Source organism: Hylobates moloch, unplaced genomic scaffold (assembly GCF_009828535.3).
Source record: "Hylobates moloch isolate HMO894 unplaced genomic scaffold, HMol_V3 SCAFFOLD_15, whole genome shotgun sequence".
NCBI lineage: Eukaryota > Metazoa > Chordata > Mammalia > Primates > Hylobatidae > Hylobates > Hylobates moloch.
The window spans coordinates 56,391,998-56,412,851 of record NW_026652290.1 but is presented as its reverse complement, the minus strand read 5'-3'; the positions used below and the strand labels follow the sequence as shown (position 1 = coordinate 56,412,851).

The following is a 20,854-nucleotide window of genomic DNA, read 5'->3' as shown; positions in this document are numbered from 1 at the left end:
GCTGTAGTTATCTCCGGATAATGCCAGATGCGCTCCTGCGATCGCACAAAATGTTCCTTCACAACAGCACGAATTTGTTTATCGCCTTTACCCACTGCCTTTCGCACACATACATATTAGAGATTACAAAATACTTGGGTTGGGAGTTGCGCGGCTGGAGTGAGACAATGAGCATCAGGCATATCTTAGGACAGCCTACACCCTGTTTCCCCCCCCCCGGCCTCAAATCCTGCAGGTCCCCGGCCTGTGACGTTTTAGGAAAGGGGCGGAGCTGTAGGGGTGGTTGGCTGAGGCTGGCTCCTGCGCGGTGCGGCTGCGCACGTGTTTCAGCCGGAAGCGCCTTAAGATTCCCGGGGATGGAATCCGAAATGGAAGCGCAGAGCGCCGGGGCAGAGGAGGGCTTTACCCAGGTCACCCGCAAGGGTGGCCGACGGGCGAAGAAACGACAGGCTGAACAGCTGTCCGCAGCGGGAGAGGGCGGGGATGCAGGCCGCATGGACACAGAGGAGGCCAGGCCGGCGAAGAGGCCCGTCTTCCCACCCCTCTGTGGGGACGGGCTCCTGGTATGTGGCTGGGACCCTAGGACAGCAACGAGGCAAGGGCCAGACGCGGATCAAGCCGGTGGCCTCTGGGGAATGTTGAAGCTGCGGTGGGGCTGTTCTGCCGTGATGCTCAGAGAGAAGTGATTCTTTGAAGTGTAACTAGTTCAGTTAAAGGAGGCCCTTTGTGGATCAGATGTCATTTTAAATTCCATCACCGTCCCTCCATAGCCTTCTGAGTTGTGTGTTCTTTTATTACAGAGTGGGAAAGAAGAAACAAGGAAAATTCCAGTCCCAGCTAACAGATACACACCATTGAAAGAAAACTGGATGAAGATATTTACTCCTATTGTGGAACATTTGGGACTTCAGATACGCTTTAACTTGAAATCAAGGAATGTAGAAATCAGGGTAAGAAAATCTCAACCATTTCCCAATACACCAGGCTTTCTCTCTTACAGAGATGAAAAGGCATGAATAGGCTTTACTTAATGGGACTTTCTGTTTTATGGTTTTTGTCCAGTTTAAAAATTTACCATATTGAGTTTGAACTTCCCAAATGCCTTAAAAATCTTCATTTGATACAAATATTAATTGAACTTGTAAATTAGTTCTGAGATCATACCAAAATACTGGCTCTGCTTCTGTGTGTCTTTTATAATGTTCTATGTCAAATTGAGAAAAGGTCGAGTAAAGAGATTGTCATAAACAGAAGTAGGCAAATAATGAACATAAGCACTTGCTGCTTTACAAGAAGTATATACAGTCAGCGTCGGGGATATGTTCTGAGATATGTTTTGTCAGATGACTTAGTCCTTGTGCGAACATTATAGAGTGTGCTTACACAAACCTAGGTGGTATGTGTATATTTGTTTATATATGTTTTTCATATGGAAAACCAAATGTCTCAGCACCATTACTGAATATCAGTCATTTCATCTACTTGATCTGCATTGCCGGTATCCAGTGCCATATATCAGGTTTCTGTGTATTCTCCATTATACTGTTAGGAGACCACATGGTATGAGCATTTGGTCACTGATCAAAATGTCATTATGCAGTGCATGACTGTGTTTTAATGGTGCTCTTTTGATTAAAAAATGTACTATTTTGATAAGAAACATATGCATGTGTGTGTGTGTGTGTGTGTGTATATATATATATATATATATTTTTTTTTTTTTTTTTTTTTCTTTCACCCAGTCTAGAGTGAGTGGCATGATCTCGGCTCACTGTTAACAGGTGCCCGCCACCAAACCTGGCTAATTTTTCTATTTTTAGTAGAGACTGGGTTTTAGCATGTTGGCCAGGCTGGTCTCGAACTCCTGACCTTAGGTGATCTGCACGTCTTGGCCTCCCAAAGTGCTGGGATTATAGGCGTGAGCTGCCCCGCCCGGCATATGTATATATTTTAAATTCCGTGCTATCAATCCAGGAATTAGACATTAAAATTTACTTTGGGCTTTCTTTTCTGGGTGCCAATTTCATACCAGAATCAATAACCAAAATTAATTATATTTTCATTTTTAAGGATTCTTTTACCATCATTGGGACTGGTATAGTCTCATCTCTGTTAATGGAATATAATAATGGAACAAAGAGAGGCACTATTCTAAATAGTTGATAAAGTTTAAAATATCATAGAACATGATAGAGTAACTCCTCTTTGTCCCGGTTGCCATTCTCTCATTCAGGCTTTTATGGTTTCGTGCCAAGGAGTATTGTTTCGTTGTAGGTTTCCCTTGCTTCATCGTTTGACGTCTCTCCTTTCTCCACTTATCCATCTGCCAGTGCCAGATTAATTTTCCCAGGTCACAATGCTTTTATAACATCCTGGCATTTCAAAAAAAAAAAAATTTTTTTTTTTTTTTTTTTGAGATGGAGTCTCCCTCTATTGCCCAGGCTGGAGTAACGTGGCATGATCTCGGCTCACTGCGAGCTCCGCCTCCTGGGTTCACGCCATTCTCCTGCCTCAGCCTCCTGAGTAGCTGGGACTACAGGCACCCACCACCACGCCCGGCTAATTTTTTGTATTTTTTAGTAGAGACAGGGTTTCACCGTGTTAGCCAGGATGGTCTTGATCTCCTGACCTCATGATTCACCCGCCTCGGCCTCCCGGAGTGCCGGGATTACAGGTGTGAGCATCTTCAACATTCCTAAAGGAAAAAGTTTTGGACTTAACTTGCTTTTCAAGTAGGAGACTCAGTCACAAGTTTGTCTCTCACGAATCATAAAGTTTATGTCCATACTTTTTGGTGGCTTTGGCCTTTGAAAGAGGTCCTCTCCTCCCTACTCCTTTCTCTTTCTACTTCAGTTCCAGTATCTTTCCGGGTCTAGCTCAAGTTCTTTCTCTGTTATGGTATGTCCATTTTTCAGTCATATCTTCAGTGCCTAAACTTTTCATGTGCTTCACTGTCCTATTTATTGCAAGATAATCACTTTGGATTCCACTAACATTTGTTGATGCTGCCATATACCAGACACACAGTGGTATTACACCATGCTCTACATCATTTAGTCTTCAGGATATTCCCATCTTAAAGATGTGAGGAAACTTGGCCATAATTATCAGGCTAATAAGGGAAATTTTCTGTTATACTAGTAGGGAACACTCAGCATCTTCTACTCTGACCTCCTTATTTTACTGATGAGAAAACTCAAGATCTAAAGTATCTATGGGACTTGTCTAAGGTCACATATAGGATTGGAACTAGGGTCTAGTTTTAAATGAGAAAGCCCTAGGGACTTTCCCATTGCACAAGCCCATATGGTTTTAAATTTGTTGACTACGTGGTCTCTTCAACTAGACCGTGAATGTGCATGGGACAGTGGAAGTAACAATTTTGAAATCAGACCTGTGTTGAAATCTTACCCTTTTTGCTTTTTAGTACTTTAGTTTCCTCACATACGAAGGTAGTCGTATCACTTAACATTCAAAGTTGTTGTGAAGGTTAGAGTTATGGTGTGTAAAGCATGTTATTTATAGTGCGTGTTATTTATAGTGGTAGGCATTTTATGAATAACAGTTATTTCTGCATTTCTCAAATAAACTTTGAGGACAGGTGCAGTGCTTCAATCATTATTTCCCCAATCAGTGCATGCAGGTAGTTAGGCCTGAAGCTGTTGGTTTAAGAAACATCAGCATATAAATGATAACTACGAAGATTAAGTCAGGAATCCCAGGGAAGACTGCCTTGAGAGAGAAGAGGAGAGGACATTGGGCATTGAAGGGATGGACAGAAGGTAGAGGTTCTTCAGAATGCGAGAGATTGGGTTGTGCCAGAGGAGTCTTGCTGTTAACCCCAAAATCTGATCATATAGTGCGGTTATTTGACACTCTTTGGGTGGAACAGCCAAGCTTTGGAGCTGGGAAGGTTTTGTTTTGCAAATAAAATATAGCACTTATCTGACCAGAACCTGCGTTATACAGAATATATTAGGGAAAGGTGGTGGTGAAGGAAATTCTCCAATAATGGGAAAGGACATTTCTAGTATTTTGTTAGGACATTTTCTGTTTGATTCTCACCGGTATTTTGTACCCTTTTTTGTTTTTTAACAGACTTGTAAAGAAACCAAGGATGTTAGTGCTCTGACAAAAGCAGCTGATTTTGTGAAAGCTTTTATTCTCGGCTTTCAGGTGGAGGTGAGTAATTCCATGATATCTAAAATGGGGACTTGAAAAATATTCAATGTGAACATTTCAATGGATTAGGCATTAAAAAAAAATTAAGGCCAGGCGCAGTGGCTCACATCTGTAATCCCAGCACTCTGGGAGGCCGAGGCAGGTGGATCACTTGAGGCCAGGAGCTCAAAATCAGCCTGGCCAACATGGCAATACCCTCCATCTCTACTAAAAATACAAAAAAATTAGCTGGGTGTGGTGGTGCATGCATGCAGTCCCAGCTACTTGGGAGGCTAAGGTGGGAGAATCACTTGAACTGGGGAGGCGGAGATTGCAGTGATTCAAGATCACGCCACTGCACTCCAGCCTGGGTGACAGCATAAGACTCTGTCTCCAAGGAAAAAAGAAAAAAAAGCTTTCTAGCGCTAGAGTTTGTGGATTTTAGTTCCATAGTGCTTTGCACTTTACTCTTTTTCAGGTACGCAAATGGAAGGGGCTTCACGGTGTTTGTTTTTATATTATAGGATGCACTTGCCCTCATCAGGTTGGATGACCTCTTCCTAGAGTCTTTTGAAATTACAGATGGTAAGTGTGTGGTGGTCTGTGCTCTTGTGTCGCTGACTTTGTATTGTGATGTGACTCTCAGTTTTCTAATAGCATCAATTGAGCTGTATTTTTAGCAACTTTAAAATATATATATATATATATATATATATACACACTTTGTGTCCTTTAGAGAAATTTAGTTTATGATTAAACTTTATATGGAAGTGGGTGGTACACTAGAATGGCTTGCCTCCTGAGATCTTGCTTTTCTTGTTTAGTTAAACCCCTAAAGGGAGACCATCTATCCAGGGCAATAGGAAGAATCGCCGGCAAAGGAGGAAAAACCAAATTCACCATAGAGAATGTGACACGGACGCGGATAGTTTTGGCTGATGTGTAAGTATCTGATCTTGAGAAAATTATTGTCATATTTGATCTTTTGTTTTAAGAAAGTCATAACAGTTGTATTTTATGTATAATGTTGCTGCTAAATCTTAGTACAGATGCTTCTCATAAACCCATTATAAATTGAAAATATCATAAGTCTAAAATGCATTTAATATGCCTGACTTATGGAACATTATAGCTTAGCCTAGCCTATCATAAACGTGGTCAGAACATACATTAGCCTACAGTTGGGCAAAGTCATCCAACACAAATTCTACTTTATGACAGAGTGCTGAATATTGAATACTGTACTAAAAATGAAAAACAGAATGGTTGTATGTGTATTTGAAGTAGAGCATTCTGAATGTGTATCACCTTTGCACCCTTGTAAAGTTGAAAAATCCCAGTTTGAACCATCTTAAGTTGGGAATCATCTGTATACTTTTGAGTGAATAGATAGTCACCAACTTTGAAAGAGGCTTAAGTTGAGAAAATTTAAGAAATTATATATTCTTTTCTCATTTAACAAGGAAGAAATGTTTAGAAATGATATTAAAAGAAATTATTACAGGTGAAGATTTAAATAATATCTCGGGTTGGGCGCAGTGGCTTACGCCTGCAATCCCAGCACTCTGGGAGGCTGAGGCGGGTGGATCACCTAAGGTCAGGAGTTCAAGACCAGTCTGGCCAACATGGTGAAACCCTGTCTCTACTAAATATACAAAAATTAGCTGGGCATGTGGCATGCGCCATTAGTCCCAGCTACTCAGGAGGCTGAGGCAGGAGAATCACTTGAACCTGAGAGGAGGAGGTTGCAGTGAGCCGAGATCGTGCCACTGCACTCCAGCCTGGGCGACAGAGTGAGACTCTGTCTCAAATAAATAAATAAATACATATATACGTACATACATACATACATACATACATACTTAAGGGAATCTATTAAATCACTAGGGGAGAACAAGCAATCACTATTTCAGATGCCCTTGTGAGTCTTTAGAAATATATATCTACTTTATATATATACATATATATGTTAAGGCCTTTTATTAAAGGAGGGGAATATCGTACATTAGGGAAAACTAGAGAGCAGTTACATGTGAACATAAATAAGATGATAGGGGCTTAAAATAAAGGTGCCAGAAGTGAAGCTGGGATTACCCCTGTTGAGGCTGAAGCTGCCCAGGCTGGGGATCTTACTGGCAGATGGCTCAGAGATTATATAATGCTTTGAAGGTGGGAAACTGAACAGTTGACTGAGAGGAGGAGGGTTGTACCTGAGACTAAATCCTGAAATAATTTCATTTAATATCTCAATTTTGCTCCATACTGAAGGACTCTTCATTATATAGAATCTAAATTTTGTACATTCTTTATACTTTAAGGATAACTATACTACTGTGTTGGTGGCCCTCTTTACCTGAAGCCAGGAATATAATTACATTGTTTGATCTTCTATGGATTGAGCCTAGAGTCAGAAATAAGGACCCTTGGGAGAAGCTATTTTGAACTGGAAATGTGCAAATGCACACCACATTTAAAAATATGGCCAAGCATGGTGGCTCACGTCTGTAATCCCAGCACTTTGGAAGGCTGAGGCAGGTGGATGGCATGATCTCAGGAGTTTGAGACGAGCCTGGGCAACATGGTGAAACCCCTTCTCTACAAAAAAAATACAAAAATTAGCCAGGTGTGGCGGCCCACACCTGTAGTGCCAGCTACTTGGGAGGCTGAAGTGGGAGGATCACCTGAGCCTAGAAGGTTGAAGCTGCAGGGAGCCACGATCATGCCACCGTACTCAACCCTGGGTGACAGAGTGAGACTCTAACAAAATAAAAATAAAAATACCACATATAGTCTGGGCACAGTGGATCATGCCCATAATCCCAGCACTTTGGGAGGCCAAGGTGGGAGGAAGGAATGCTTGAGTCCCAAAGTTCAAGACCAGCCTCGGCAACATAGGGAGATCCCATCTCTACAAAAAGTATAAAAATTAGGCGTGATTGTGCACACCTGTAGCCCTAGCTACTCAGGATGCTCAGGTGGGAGGATTGCTTGAACCAAGAATGTCAAGGCCACAGTGAACCATGATGGCACCACTGCACTCTAGCCTGGGTGACACAGTGAAACCTTGTATCCAAAAAATAAAAAATTAATTAATTTAAAAAAAATCCATATACAGATGCTCCTCACCGTATGGTGGAGTTACGTCCAGATAAACCTGTTGTAAATTAAAGATCTCATAAGTCAGAAGTTCATTTGATACTTCATTTGATATCATAGGATACTTCTCTTTGAAAACTGAAGAGCATTCTGAATGCGTATCACTTTGGCGCAATTATAAAGTCAAAAAAAAATCTTCAGTTAAATCATCGTTAACTCATGGACTGGCTGAGTAGTAGCCCTGAAAGCTTTCATGAATTTAGAAATCCATGGCCCAGCACGGTGGCTCACACCTGTAATCCTAGCACTTTGGGAGGCCGAGGCGGGCGGATCACCTGAGGTCAGGAGTTCAAAACCAGCCTGGCCAACATGGTGAAACCCAGTCTCTACTGAAAATACAAAAAAACTAGCTGGGCGTGGTGGCACATGCCTGTTATCCCAGTTACTTGGGAGACTGAGGCAGGAGAATTGCTTGAACCTGGGAGGCAGAGACTGCAGTGAGCCGAGATTGCACCACTGCATTCCAGCCTGGGCGACAGAGCAAGACTCCATCTCAAAAAAAAAAACGGCTAGGCGTGGTGCCTCACACCTGTAATTTCAGCACTTTGGGAGGCTAAGGTGGGTGGATCACCTGAGGTCAGGAATTCGAAACCAGCCTGGGCTACAGTGAGACTCTGTCTCAAAAAAAAAAAAAAAAAAATAGAAATCTAAAACTGTAACTGATTTGCCAATGAAATTATATAATCTGTCATTAAGTTTATTACTGGTAAACTTTTAAGTATATTTATAAGTGTTAACCTAAAATTTACTAGTTAAACCAACTTTTTAGAAGTTTATTGTGGCATAATTTACATACAATAAAATTCTCCTGTTTTAAGTATCCCGTTTAATGAGTTTTTGGCAAATGTATATTGTAGTCCCATGACACTCATACAGTTCTCTTACCCTGAAAGTTCCCTCGTGCATCTTTATGGTCGGTTGCCTGCCCCCACCCTTTTCTGGGACAACCATTGCTCTAATTTCTGTCACTCTTATTTTGCATTTTCTAGAAATTCATATAAATGGAAATACACAGTATGTAGGCTTTGGTGTATGACTTCTCTTAATTAGCATGTTATTTTGGATTTCTCCATTTTGTTGGGTGTATCAGTAGTTACTTTTTATTGGCAAGTACTATTTCATTGCACAGGGATACTGTTGACCCTTGAATATTGCAGGGATTAGGGATGCTGAACCCCCAACATGGTTGAAAATCCATGTATGTATGACTTGACTCTCCCAAAACTTAACTACTCCTGCTTTTGGCTGGAAGCTATACCAATAACAAACAGTTGATAAACACATATTTTGTATGTTATATGTATTGTATACTGTACTCTTTCATAAAGTAAGCTAGAGAAAAGAAAATGTTATTAAGAAAATTATAAGGAAGAGAAAATCTATCTACTATTCATTAAGTGGAAGTGGATCTCATAAAGGTCTTCATGGTGAACAAGCTAAGGAGCACGAGGAAGAGGGGTTAATCTTGCTGTCTCATGGGTGGCAGAGGAGGAAGACGTGGAAGGGGAGGCAGGAGAGGCAAGCATACTCTGGAACTTTACAGAAATACATTGTAATTTCTGACTTTTTTGCCCTTTCACTTCTCTAAAAATGTTTCTGTAGGGTACCAGTCCTCCTCCACAGTTTGTTTAGTTTCAGTGCCCACGTCATAAAAGGGTCTATGTCATAAAAGACGTCAAAAGCATCTTGAATAATCAGAAACCTTCTGCCAAATTGTCTAATGTCACCTTGTTTTCTGACACTGCTGCTTCTACATCATCTTCCTCATCACCCGGCACTGCTTCAGAAGCACTCACCTCCATCAAGTCGTCTTCTGTTAATTCCTCTGGCATAGTGTCTGTTAGCTCTTGATTTCTCCGAGATCCATATCCCGAAACCCTTCACCCCTCACTTTTGGCCATATCCACAGTCTCTTTCATGATTTCTTATTTGGCTCTGTCGTAAATCCTGTACTGTCATGCAAAACCTCTGGACATGGTTTTCTCCAGCAGGAATTTATAGTTGCAGGCGTGAGGCTTTCACAGCTTTTTCCATAATAATGACAGTGTCTTCAATGGCATAGTCCTTCCAGACTTTTACGATGTTCTTTCCATCAAGTTCTCTTCCATAGCATTGACACTATTTTCCATAGAGTAGTGTGTGTAATGAACCTTAAAGGTCTTTATGACTACCTGTTCTGGAGGCTGAATTAGAGAGTGTTTGGGTGCAAGGAGACCACTTTGTTGCCTTTCAGTGTTGAACTCATGGGGTTCTGGGTGGCTGGGACATTGCTCAACATCAAAAGAGCTTTAAAAGGCATTTCTTACTGGCAAGATACTTCCTGACTTCAGGGAAAAAGCATCGATGGAATCAATCCAGAAAAAGAGCTCTCCTTGTGCAAGCCTTCTTGTACATCCAGAAGACAGGCCACTGGTGTTTACCTTTTCCCTTCAAGGATCGGGGTTAGCAGCTTTATAGATAATGGCAGTCCTGATCATAAACCTGACTGCATTTGCACAAAACAGTAAAGTTTAGCCTATCCCTTCCTGCATTAAATCCTGGTGTTTGCTACTCTTCTTTACTAATAATTGCCCTTTGTGACATTTTTTTCCAGAACAGGACATTTTTCATCTGCACAAAAAACCTGTTCAGGCAGATATTATTTCTCCTCAATGATTTTCTTAATGGCATCTAGGAACTTGTCTGCTGCCCTTTGGTGAGCAGAAGCTGCTTCTCCTGTTATCCTGACATTTTTAAAGCCACCTCTTTCTAACATTATCAAACCATCCTTTGCTGGTGTTAAGTTCTCCAGCTTTAGATCCTTCACTTTCCTTTTGCTGTAAGTTGTCATATAATGACTTAATTTTTTTCTCCATCATATTAGACTCTATAGATATGTCTTTCTTAGAACAATCTTGCACCCACATAAAAGCTGCATTTCCAATTTGAGATTGTCAAGAAAAGAATCATAAGATCTATAAATTTGGAGAGGAAACTTTATTTCTTAGGAAGGGTTGCAGTCTGCAGGGTGGCCATTCTGACAGGCTGGGAAGTATAGCCTTCAGCAGAGACCAAAAGCAGGCACTTTGAAGGAGGAAAGGATGAGACAGGAATTTATGCTGAATGGGTTGGCCAAGTATACTTATTTAACAGGTTATAGGAGGAGCTCTGAATATAAGAGGGGTCCTAATGCTTGTATACTGAATAATGTAACATACAACCCCTGGTCGCTTTGGGGTGGAGACTTAACATTTAAAATACCTGACAATTAGATCCTGTATGTTACAAGATGAAGTAGGGACAGGGACATGACGACTGAATGCACTGCCTCTGGAAGCTGGTAGAACCAGTCCATGGTCGGTGATCTCTTATCAGGAGATGTTACTGGGATCAGTCTCTTGTCCAGTCAAAGCTATAGTTACTGTTTGTGGAACAGAGTGTGGGAAGAGGGAAGTTGGGGTCAATCTGTATCTAGCTATTGGTGAGCTGTAATTGTTTTAATATTGTTTATCACAAGGTCAGTGCTTGTTAAGCTGCTAGAGAAAAAAAAATATCCTGTGGCCGTTAGAATGTCGTTTACTCTTTAAGTGTAGGGTGTATGACTTAACCCTTGCCCAGGTGGTCTTAGGTCTTGTTTACAATTTGATATCTTATTGCCACAGTCTGTTCTGTCTTGCCTGGGGGCCTAGGAGCTTTATTTTTATTTTATAAGATAAAGGGGTATTTGGCAAAACTGCAGGTGTATTCACATCTGTTGTAGCTGCAGTGATAGCTTCATGAATTTCCTTTTCTTTTTTTTTACAATGGTCCTATGGTATAGTCATTTATCTTGAAGTGGTGGGCAACTGCAGCTGCAGGCCTCAGTCAACAGTACCTATCAAGCAATTCAGCTTTTTCTTTTTTTTTTCGAGATGGAGTCTCCCTCTATCGCCAAGGCTGAAGTGCAGTGGTGCAATCTTGGCTCACTGCAACCTCCATCTCCCGGGTTCAATGGATTCTCCTGCCTCAGTCTCCTGAGTAGCTGTGACTATAGGCATTTGCCACCATGCCCGGCTAATTTTTTTGTATTTTTAGTAGAGACGGGGTTTCACCATGTTAGCCAGGATGGTCTCAATCTCCTGACCTCGCAATCCACCCGCCTCGGGCTCCCAAAGTGCTGGGATTACAGGTGTGAGCCACCGCGCCTGGCCAGTTCACCTTTTTCTTGTACTGTCATGACTTTTCTGTGCTTCTTTGGAGCACTCCCAACATCACTAGTGGCACTTTATGTGGGACCCATCCAACATGGGTCCCATGGTCCCAAAGCTTACAATATTGCACTAAGATTAAAAATAGGCAAGAACCTGTGAGAAATCACTTTCTACTGTGATAGACAGTTTATTGGAGAGTCAAAACTGCTCATGGGAGATGATCAGCATCACGTGATCAGCATCACATGGCATTCTAAGTGGATACTTGCAACACCTGAGCTCACCACAAGATCAATAGGTGGTGGCTGTGAAGTTGTCGTACAGTATGCAGTACAGTTAATTTTATGGAGTTATGATTTAATACTGCATCTTTGCATTTGTTTCCATTTCTCTTGACTACAAATGGCATCATATATGGCTCGTGTTTGTGTGCGTAAGTTTTAATTTTAACTTTTTATAATAGATTTGTGTATATTTTATGGTAGTAAATAAGATAGACTAGTACCTACATACAGTTTATGCATTCATGACATAGCTTTTTCTTAATTTTTTTGACAATACTTAGCTCCTCTCTGGATTTTTTCAAATCTCCAAAATATCTTCCAATATATGTGTTGAAAAAAATTTGTGTGTAACTGGACCCATGCAGTTCAAACCTATTATTCAAAAGTCAGCTGTATTACATTTTGTTTATCCAGTCACAGTAGGTGGACATTTGGGTTGTTTTCAGTTTGTGGCTATGTGAATAATGTTGCTACTGTATTACTTACATCTTTTGTGTTTTCTTACAAATTGAATTACAAACTACTTGAAATTAAGAGATGTACTATCTCTTGCTTTTGCTGTAGACAGGCTAGTTGGAAATCTACGTTTAACAGTTTATATTAATTATAATAAAGCTGTTAGATGGGCTGTTGTGTACCTATAAAAGTTATTTTTGATGAGTTGCCAATAACCTGGCAAAATACAGTATAATGTGAGCCAGATAGAAAACTAAAAACAATTGGTTCCAGGTGTATTTAATACAAGCAGATGGGAAATGATGTTGCCTCTGTGTCTTGAAGCCTCCATTCCTTTCCAACTATTGCCCCATTACTTTGGTTCTTTCTGCAGCAAAACTACTCCCACTTTATCTGTTTTTGTTGTATTTATTTCCTCATCTGTCATGCTCTGTTTTAAATAATTTTAATCAAAGTTAAACATACACACAGTTTTAAAAAGCCAAATATTGACCGGGCGCGATGGCTCACACCTGTAATCCCAGCACTTTGGGAGGCCGAGGCGGGCGGATCACAAGGTCAGGAGATTGAGACCATCCTGGCTAACACAGTGAAACCCCGTCTCTACTAAAAATACAAAAAATTAGTCGGGCGTGGTGGTGGGCACCTGTAGTCCCAGTTACTTGGGAGGCTGAGGCAGGAGAATGGCGTGAATCCAAGAGGTGGAGCTTGCAGTGAGCCGAGATTGCACCACTGCACTCCAGCCTGGGAGACAAAGCGAGACTCTGTCTCAAAAGAAAAAGAAAAAAAAGCCAAAAATTTCTACTGCCTACCTCCATTTCACCCTTTTCAGGGGAACCAATTTCAACTCTTTTAGCTTATCTTAAAAAATTACTTGTCTCTATTTCCAGATATTTTGTTCATATATAGCCTCTTATTTTTCAGATTCACTATTGACTTTGTACCATCAAAGATGAAGATTTAGCTGTCTTTCACCCCCTTACTTCCACTGCACACACTCAGCCTTTCTGACACTCCGATTTATTCTTCTCTGTCCTCCTGATGGTCCCCTTGTGGTTTTTGTTAGATTCATGTTCAGTATTACCTGAAAACAGAAATCAGTGCTCAGGGTACTTACAGCTGAGCCAGGTGAAATACTGTGACTGCCTTATGTTTCTTTTGCAGCATTGTTTTCACTTGAGGAAGTAACTCTTATGTATCTATGTCCTTTCTTCATTTTCATCGTACTAATTCAGTAAGAAGCTATACGTTGTCTGTATCTCCTCTTGATGTATTCGAATGCATCTAATATTTGAGAAATCTCTCCTGGAGATGTCTATTCCAAAAACGCCCCCATGCTTTCTGCCTGCATTCTGGCTGCACAGCCATCATCCTGGGTTCCCTGTCCCCTGCCTCGGAGTCTCTTTCCTGGAGTTCTGCTTCTTGATATTCCCGCTGCTGATTTAGGCATCAGTTGACTTGGGTCTGCACAGTCAGTTCCATCTCCTCCATCTGCTTTCCACCTTTCTGGACTTTGCTACTGTTATCACTCTCGTCTTCCTTTTGGGCTTACGTCTTTCCTGTCATTTTAGTGGAGTTTGAGGAAGGAGCATTTGTAAATGTTTGTTTTGTTCATCTGCAGGTGTCTGGAGGAAGAGCATTACAGAGGAAGGGGAAAGCACAAAGATCTTGAGTTGAGGGCACATCTGGCAGTGAGCAAGGAGGCTTGACCAAGGACGAAAGGGAGAGAGCGGAGAGTGATAGATGAGTCAAAAATAATAGGGCCTTGAGGTCATCATAAGGACTTTGGCTTTTACTCTGAGTGAATAGGAAGTCATTGGATGATTGTGAGCAGAGGAAGGGAGGTGGGATGTGAGGGGGCGAGGGGCAGTGAAGGTGGGTAGGATCCATAGATGGGAGGTCCTGGGATGGGGTGAAGGATTATTTGTGTAGATATGAGCTAGAATGACAGAAAGTGGTGAAGGGAGAGTTGGATGTTTGAAATTGAAATTATGGGGGGCTGCAGTTTTTGGTAATGACCAAGTCCAGGGTGTGACCATGGATGGAAGAGGCTGGAGTAGGGTGGAAAACAAGACCCCATGTTGGCATAAAGGATATCAAGGACCTGAGAGGCTGGCATGTTGGGATTATCATCTTCATGGGTATTGACATGATCGAGCATGGTGATGGGGAATAGCAAGAGAAAGACAGCGAGCCAGGAGCTAACGTCTTCACAGGTGATCTGCAGGGGCAGCTGAGGACCGCAGCCAGGCAGGGTGGTGGGTGATGTGGCCTGAGAGCAGATCCAAAGCCAAAGGGTTTTTAGGGAGGCAGGAGGGAGAGCATGTGGTCTGGATGTGGCATGAAGGCACCTGCTCCTCCCCCAGGCCCAGAGGTACCTAGTTTGTGGAGGAAAAACTGGCCACCATTTGAGATCTGGCCTTAGTTAAAGCCAGAAGGTGAAGGGAATATTAACAGGGGTTGAAGATATAGAAGCTTTAGCTGATTTGTACAGGGCACAGTGAAAACAGTTTGGAAGATGGACTCAAAAAGGCAAAATTGTATCTTGTCAGTTTTGTCATTCAGTAAAGAATGCCCATTAAAAGGGTCTAAATGATCCTCAGAGCCCTGAAGAAATTTAGATAATCTTTAGGAAACTTTGCAGTTGAAAACCAATTATGTTGAAATTGAGTACAGTATTGCATTTATGGGTATTCAGTAACCAGCTCTGCCAGTGTGTCGTCTTGGGCAGGCTTTTTGATTTCTTATAAACGTCTCTCCTCATCTGTAAAACAGGAAGGTCATGTGAGGATTAATGAGGGCATGCATAGAAAGCCCTGGCACATAAAGCACTCACAGGATGGGAGCCATCATTAACCAAGAATCTTCACAAATTTTACTTTTTCAAACAATTCTTTGTCTTTTCTAATAATTTTTTATTGGGATACAATTCATATACCATAAAATTCACCCTTTTAAAAAGTGGTTTTTGCTATATTCGTGGAATTGTGCAGCCATAACCACTGCCCTCATAAAAAAGAATCTGACTCTATCATGATTTTCCAGCATTTTTGGAGTACATGACTTAGGTAAGGAAATGCTTTTTTGTTTACAATGTGTCTTTTTTTTTTTCTTTTGAGAGAGAGGGTTTTGGTCTGTCACTCAGGTTGGCATGTTGGCACTCTACAGGCACGTGCTACTACACCCAGCTAACTGTTGAATTTTTTTGTAGAGATGGGGTCTCATTATGCTGTCCAGGCTTGTCTCAGACTCCTGGCCACAAACGATCTACCTGCCTTGGCCTCCCAAAGTGCTGGGATTACAGGTGTGAGTCATTGCATCCCAGCCACTAATTTGTCTCATTTTATTTCTTTCAGGAAAGTTCACATCCTTGGCTCCTTCCAAAATATCAAGATGGCAAGAACTGCCATTTGCAACCTAATCTTGGGTAATAGCAGTTTCTTTCTTTGGTGTTTTCTCTGGGAGGGATAGGAAGTTAATTGCGGAAGTCAAAACCACATTTGCAAAGCAATTTAGGGTAATATTAAAGATCGCAAGTAGAAACCCTTGGGAGTTGGCAAAGGTGGGCCTAGAGAAGGAAGTAGAATTTTTTTTTTTTTTTTTGAGCCAGAGTCTCGCTGTGTCGCCTAGGTTGGAGTGCAGTGGCGCGATCTTGGCTCACTGCAACCTCTGCCTCCCAAGTTCAAGCGATTCTCCTGCCTCAGACTTGTGCGTAGCTGAGACTAAAGGCGCCCGCCACCTTGCCTGGCTAGTTTTTGTATTTTTAGTAGGGTTTCACCATATTGGCCAGGCTGGTCTCGAACTCTTGACCTTGTGATCCGCCCACCTCAGCCTCCCAAAGTGCTGGGATTATAGGCGCGAGCCACCACGCCCAGCCGGAAGTAGAAATATTTTTGCTTAGATTCCATTTGTCTGCAAGAGAAGAGAAAGTGTTTATTGGGTAATATTGCTTAAATCTTTGCTGCCTTCCTGATAAGATGCAGAGAAAAACCATTCCAGAGTAGCAGGGAACATCACATTTTAGGTTCAACAAAGGGAGAGCTGCTGAACAGCTTCAGGCAATTGATCCACTTAACCCATTTTCTTGATCCTGCAGCAAAGTCAGTACCTTCTGATAAGAGTTACAGGATCTTAGTGGCTTGCTGGGAAAATTGGGATTCTCTGGCTCCCAGGCCTCCGTGATTGGCTTCTTTTTGAAATATTTTAACAACTCAGTGCCTTTCGCTCTTAGAAGTTTAAAATATTTTTTGGAGAATATTTGGGTATTATTTCCGTTAAGGTTTTTTTGTTTTTTTTTTTTTTTTTTTTTTTTTTGTAATTTCCAATTAAAGAAAATGTCTCTGTTCTTTTTAGGGTTCTAGACCCTTTTTCATGTGCAGTCTGCCCTCTGTCTGCAAGGTCCACATCTGCGGATCGAACCAGTGGCAGATCAGATACTCAGAAAAAAAATACATAAAAATAATGGCAAATTAAAAATAATACAAATTTTAAAACACAATACAGTACTATTTATATAGCATTTACATTGTATTAGGTATTATAAGTAATCCAGAGATGATTTAAAGTATATGGGAGGATGTGTGTAGTTAATGTGCATATTTTTTATATAAGAGACTTGAGCATCCAAGGATTGTGGTGTCTGTGGGAGTCCTGAAACCAGTCTTCCTTAGACACCGAGGGACGACTGTAGGCGCTATAAATGTGAGTCTATTTCTGTATATACTTTTTTTTCCCCCTTTGCAGGAAATCCTCCTTCCAAGGTTTATGGCAATATTCGAGCTGTGGCTAGCAGATCAGCAGATCGATTCTGATTTCAAGTCAGAGACTTATCTTGCCTTTGGACTCTGGAGAAAAATACAGTGGTCGGTCACAAGAAACCATCTGAACAATTTCAGTCATTTGAAGCCTTCTTCCATTCTCAGCCAGAAGCATAAACAGAAAAGAAAGTTTTAAGAGTATTCACACTCAACAGGTTTTAGGATAATTTAAATATCAAAAATTGATTCTATTATACTTACACATTAGGTATAATTTATCATTTATCTGAAATCACATGTAGCAGATTGCATAGTCTGTAATCCTCTCAGAGGGAAACTTCTTGTTTAAACAGCTCTATCTGGATTTTTACTTTTATAAATGTATAACTTCATACAAATTTATAAACATTTCTTTATAAATTGTAATTTAATAGATTGTCTCAGAAAAACCTCTGAATGATGACCCTTCCTTAATACTGGGTGATGTGTGAATATTTGTTTGTTGGCGGACAGGGTCTCACTTTGTCACCCAGGCTAGAGTGTAGTGGTGCAATCTCAGCTCACTGCAGCCTCAGCCTCCTGAGTTCAAGTGATCCTCCTGCTTCAGCCTCCCTAGTAGCTGGGACTACAGGTGTGCACCACCATGCCTGGCTAATTTTTTATATTTTTTGTAGAGATGGGGTTTCGCCATGTTGACCAGGCTGGTCTCGAACTCCTGACCTCAAGGGATCCGTCTGCCTCAGCCTCCCAAAGTGCTGGGATTACAGGCGTAAGCCACTGCGCCTGGCCTTGATGTGTGAATATTTGAGAGGTCATAAGCAGTGGTTTTGGCTATACCATATTATACCATATACATCAGTAAGAGCTCATCTTGGAACCTGTTTTGCAGTTTTAAAAATTAAAGACCTACATCACAGGGTTGACGTGAAGAAAGCTTTATTTTTCAAAGGAGTATTTAATGAAAGTATACGTAACCAATGTTGGGTATATAGACGCTTCTCAACTTATGATGGGTTTAGGTCCAGATAAGCCCACTGTGAGTTGAAAATACCAAAAATCGAACATCATAGCTTAGCCTACCTTAAAAGGGCTCCGAACACTACATTAGCCTACAGTTGGGCAAAATCGTCTAATACAAAGCCTACTTTATAATAAAGTATGTTGAATGTCTCACGTAATTTTTGAAGATTACATTGAAAGTGAAAAACTGAATGGTTGGGTACTTGAAATACAGCTTCTGCTGAATGAGTAATTCTAAAGTTGAAAAATAGTAAGAACCATCATAAGTCTGTTTCTTCTAGTACAGGTGAAATGATGAAAGAATGCTTTTTTCCCACCCAAAAAACTATGTTCTATAAATGCAGACTAGCTAGTTTCTGCCTGTTTAAATAGTATTATTTTATACATTACAAAATGGAAGGAACTTACTTTATTAAACTTAACTTTGATACTTCTCTTGTGCATCTCTAAAACCCTTGATGAAAACATGTAAACTTCAGTAATGGGAGTATTAGAAAGTTCATGTAGGAACTAAAAGAAAAATTGTTGAGCTTATTTCCTTTATAGCAGTTACATATCCCACTGTTCTAAGCTAGTTTGTACAGTATGTGGGATTGGATATACTTAGGTATTTTTAAAAATTTCATTCATTAATGCTTTTTTTTTTTTTGCAAAATACTCAACTGGGAATCCACATGGAAATTGCTGAGTTATGTCCCACCTCAAATCATTTTTTTATCCTTTGGCAACAGCAGCATGGAGCAAGGATGTGTACAATGGCATCAGATCCTTTTACTCATACCTTTATAAGATTTGGGACTTTTTTATTCTGGAGTCTTGTACAGGTTTTCAGAGGTACTTGCCTACCTTCATCCTTTCCCCAGGAAGTTAAATTCAAAATTGTGACTACTTCATTTACTTTCCTGGGGAATGGGCCCATGCCTGTAATCAGGTTCTCCAAGCACTTGAATGGAATTGAACCATTGCTAGGTGACCATAAATGTTTTGAATCGACTTTCAAGGAACGGAGGAGGCAGGAAGTTAAAAGCATCATTTCAATTGGGAAAATATGGGTTATCTGTATTAAAGGGAAATAATGTTTTGGTATTATCCAAATTACTTCCTTTTGAAGATTTCCTATGTAATTACAACTGTCAGCAATACAAGAGAGCAAATATATTTCCCTAGCAGCTGCTAAAATGTGGAATGCTGAACGTTGGTTTAAGGAGTTGCTTTCACCCCGCCGCCGCTTAGTTAAGCGTTTGTATCTCCTGTTCCCCAGTAGTAGTAGTACTACTTGGGGCTTTTGAAAGGGAGAGAAAATGTTAAGGGAACCCAATTAATAATTCTTGGGATGGGAAAGTATGAAGGAGGAATAGAGGTAATAAATTTGACTACCATACTGGCAGTTGATCTTAACCTGAGTCAAATAACTTCATTAAACCCTTCTCTAAGGCCAAGACACTAAATCTAATACTTCCAACCTTATCTGTTTCTATGGCACGTGTCACTCTATATTGTAATTATCATGTCTGCCTACCACCCTAAAGGTTATGATTTTGGATACTCAGTATCTGGTAGGATTTTCTGACATATACTTAACGTATGTATTCACTGATACACTGCCTGGGAGATGGGCCTGAGAGAAGAGCATTTTCTTAGGTATTCGTGGCTGGCAAGGGAGACCCATGGGGTTTCCTCCTAGTCACTCGCTCCAGAAGAGTTGGGCTCCAACTCTCATGCCCCCTAGAACTAGGATGGTATGCAAGAAAGCTCATGCTCCTTGGACATTCATCTTGTCTACTTTTAAGACTGTTAGAAGTAGGTTTAAAAAAGGGCCAAGTGTGGTGGCTTAAGCCTGTAATCCCAACACTCGGAGGCCAACGTGGGAGGATCGCTTGAACTCAGGAGTTCGAGACCAGCCTGGCAACATAGCAACACCCTGTCTTAACAAAACAAAAACAGCCAGGCACTGGCATGCATCTGTGGTTCCAGCTACTCTGGAGGCTGAGGTGGGAGGACTGCTTGACCCCAGAAGACTGAGAATGCAGTGAGCTGTGATCATCCCACTGCACTCCAGCCTAGATGAACAGAAGACGACCTTGTCTCAAAAAAAAAAGAAAAGAGCTTTGGGGCTTAAATCCATCTACTTGCTTAGGCTTAACAAACCTTTACTCCTGGGATGTTTTAACAAGTCACAAAACCCATTGTAACTAGTGCACATCTGGCGATATGGGTGTTCTGGATATAAAACATCCCCAACTTCTCTGGCCCAGGGATGTCATTTGCTGGAGCATCTCAAGTGCCTGTTACAGTGATGGACATGTAGGGACTGTAAAGTTGAATAAATGAAAGCAAAGTTACCAAATAAATGTAATCTCAAGAAATGCCAATTTTACCTTTTAAAAATACTGAATAGCATTTATTATAAAATCACAATCTGCATAAACGGTATCACATTATTATTTATTGGGTAAACACTGAGAGCTAGGTAATACTCTGGACAACTGGGCTGCGGCTATCATCAGTGAACAAGAGACAAATCACCACCCTTTTGGAGCTTTCATTTTATTCAGTAGTCAGGGAACACACAATACGTAAGTAAACTGTGTCAGAAAAGGATAAATGCCATTGAAGAAGGAAATATAGAGGAGGAAAGGAGAGCCAGGTATATCTGTATTTTTTAATAGGGTAGCCAGGACAGTTCCTTTTGAGCTAGGCTGTAACTGAACAAACACCTGAAGGCATTAGCTATGAGATACTGGGAGGGGAAAGGGGCAAAAAGGGACTGATAGCGCAAGGGCCTAAGAGACACAAACGCAAGACTCCAGGTACCACAGGAGGCTAACATGGCTGGAGCAGAGAGAGGGGT

At 41.1% G+C, this 20,854-nt stretch overlaps 1 protein-coding gene across 1 annotated transcript; it reads left to right on the top strand.

The window, feature by feature from the left end:
* Nucleotides 1-295: 295 nt before the first annotated feature.
* Nucleotides 296-20,845, top strand: PNO1 (partner of NOB1 homolog). The gene is made up of 7 exons (XM_032177639.2): nucleotides 296-563; nucleotides 801-950; nucleotides 4,099-4,182; nucleotides 4,686-4,746; nucleotides 4,986-5,103; nucleotides 15,583-15,653; nucleotides 16,970-20,845. Exons 1-7 carry the CDS (start codon nucleotides 357-359, stop codon nucleotides 17,035-17,037), a joined length of 759 nt encoding a protein of 252 aa, XP_032033530.1. The 5' UTR covers nucleotides 296-356; the 3' UTR covers nucleotides 17,038-20,845.
* The last annotated feature ends 9 nt before the right edge of the window (nucleotides 20,846-20,854 follow it).

Bases quoted from the DNA above. Each gene is read 5' to 3' on its own strand.
- PNO1 (XM_032177639.2), top strand. From the start codon at position 357: ATGGAATCCGAAATGGAAGCGCAGAGCGCCGGGGCAGAGGAGGGCTTT. The intron at 564-800 runs GTATGTGGCTGG...CTTTTATTACAG, and splicing joins TCTGTGGGGACGGGCTCCTG to AGTGGGAAAGAAGAAACAAG. The intron at 951-4,098 runs GTAAGAAAATCT...GTTTTTTAACAG, and splicing joins CAAGGAATGTAGAAATCAGG to ACTTGTAAAGAAACCAAGGA.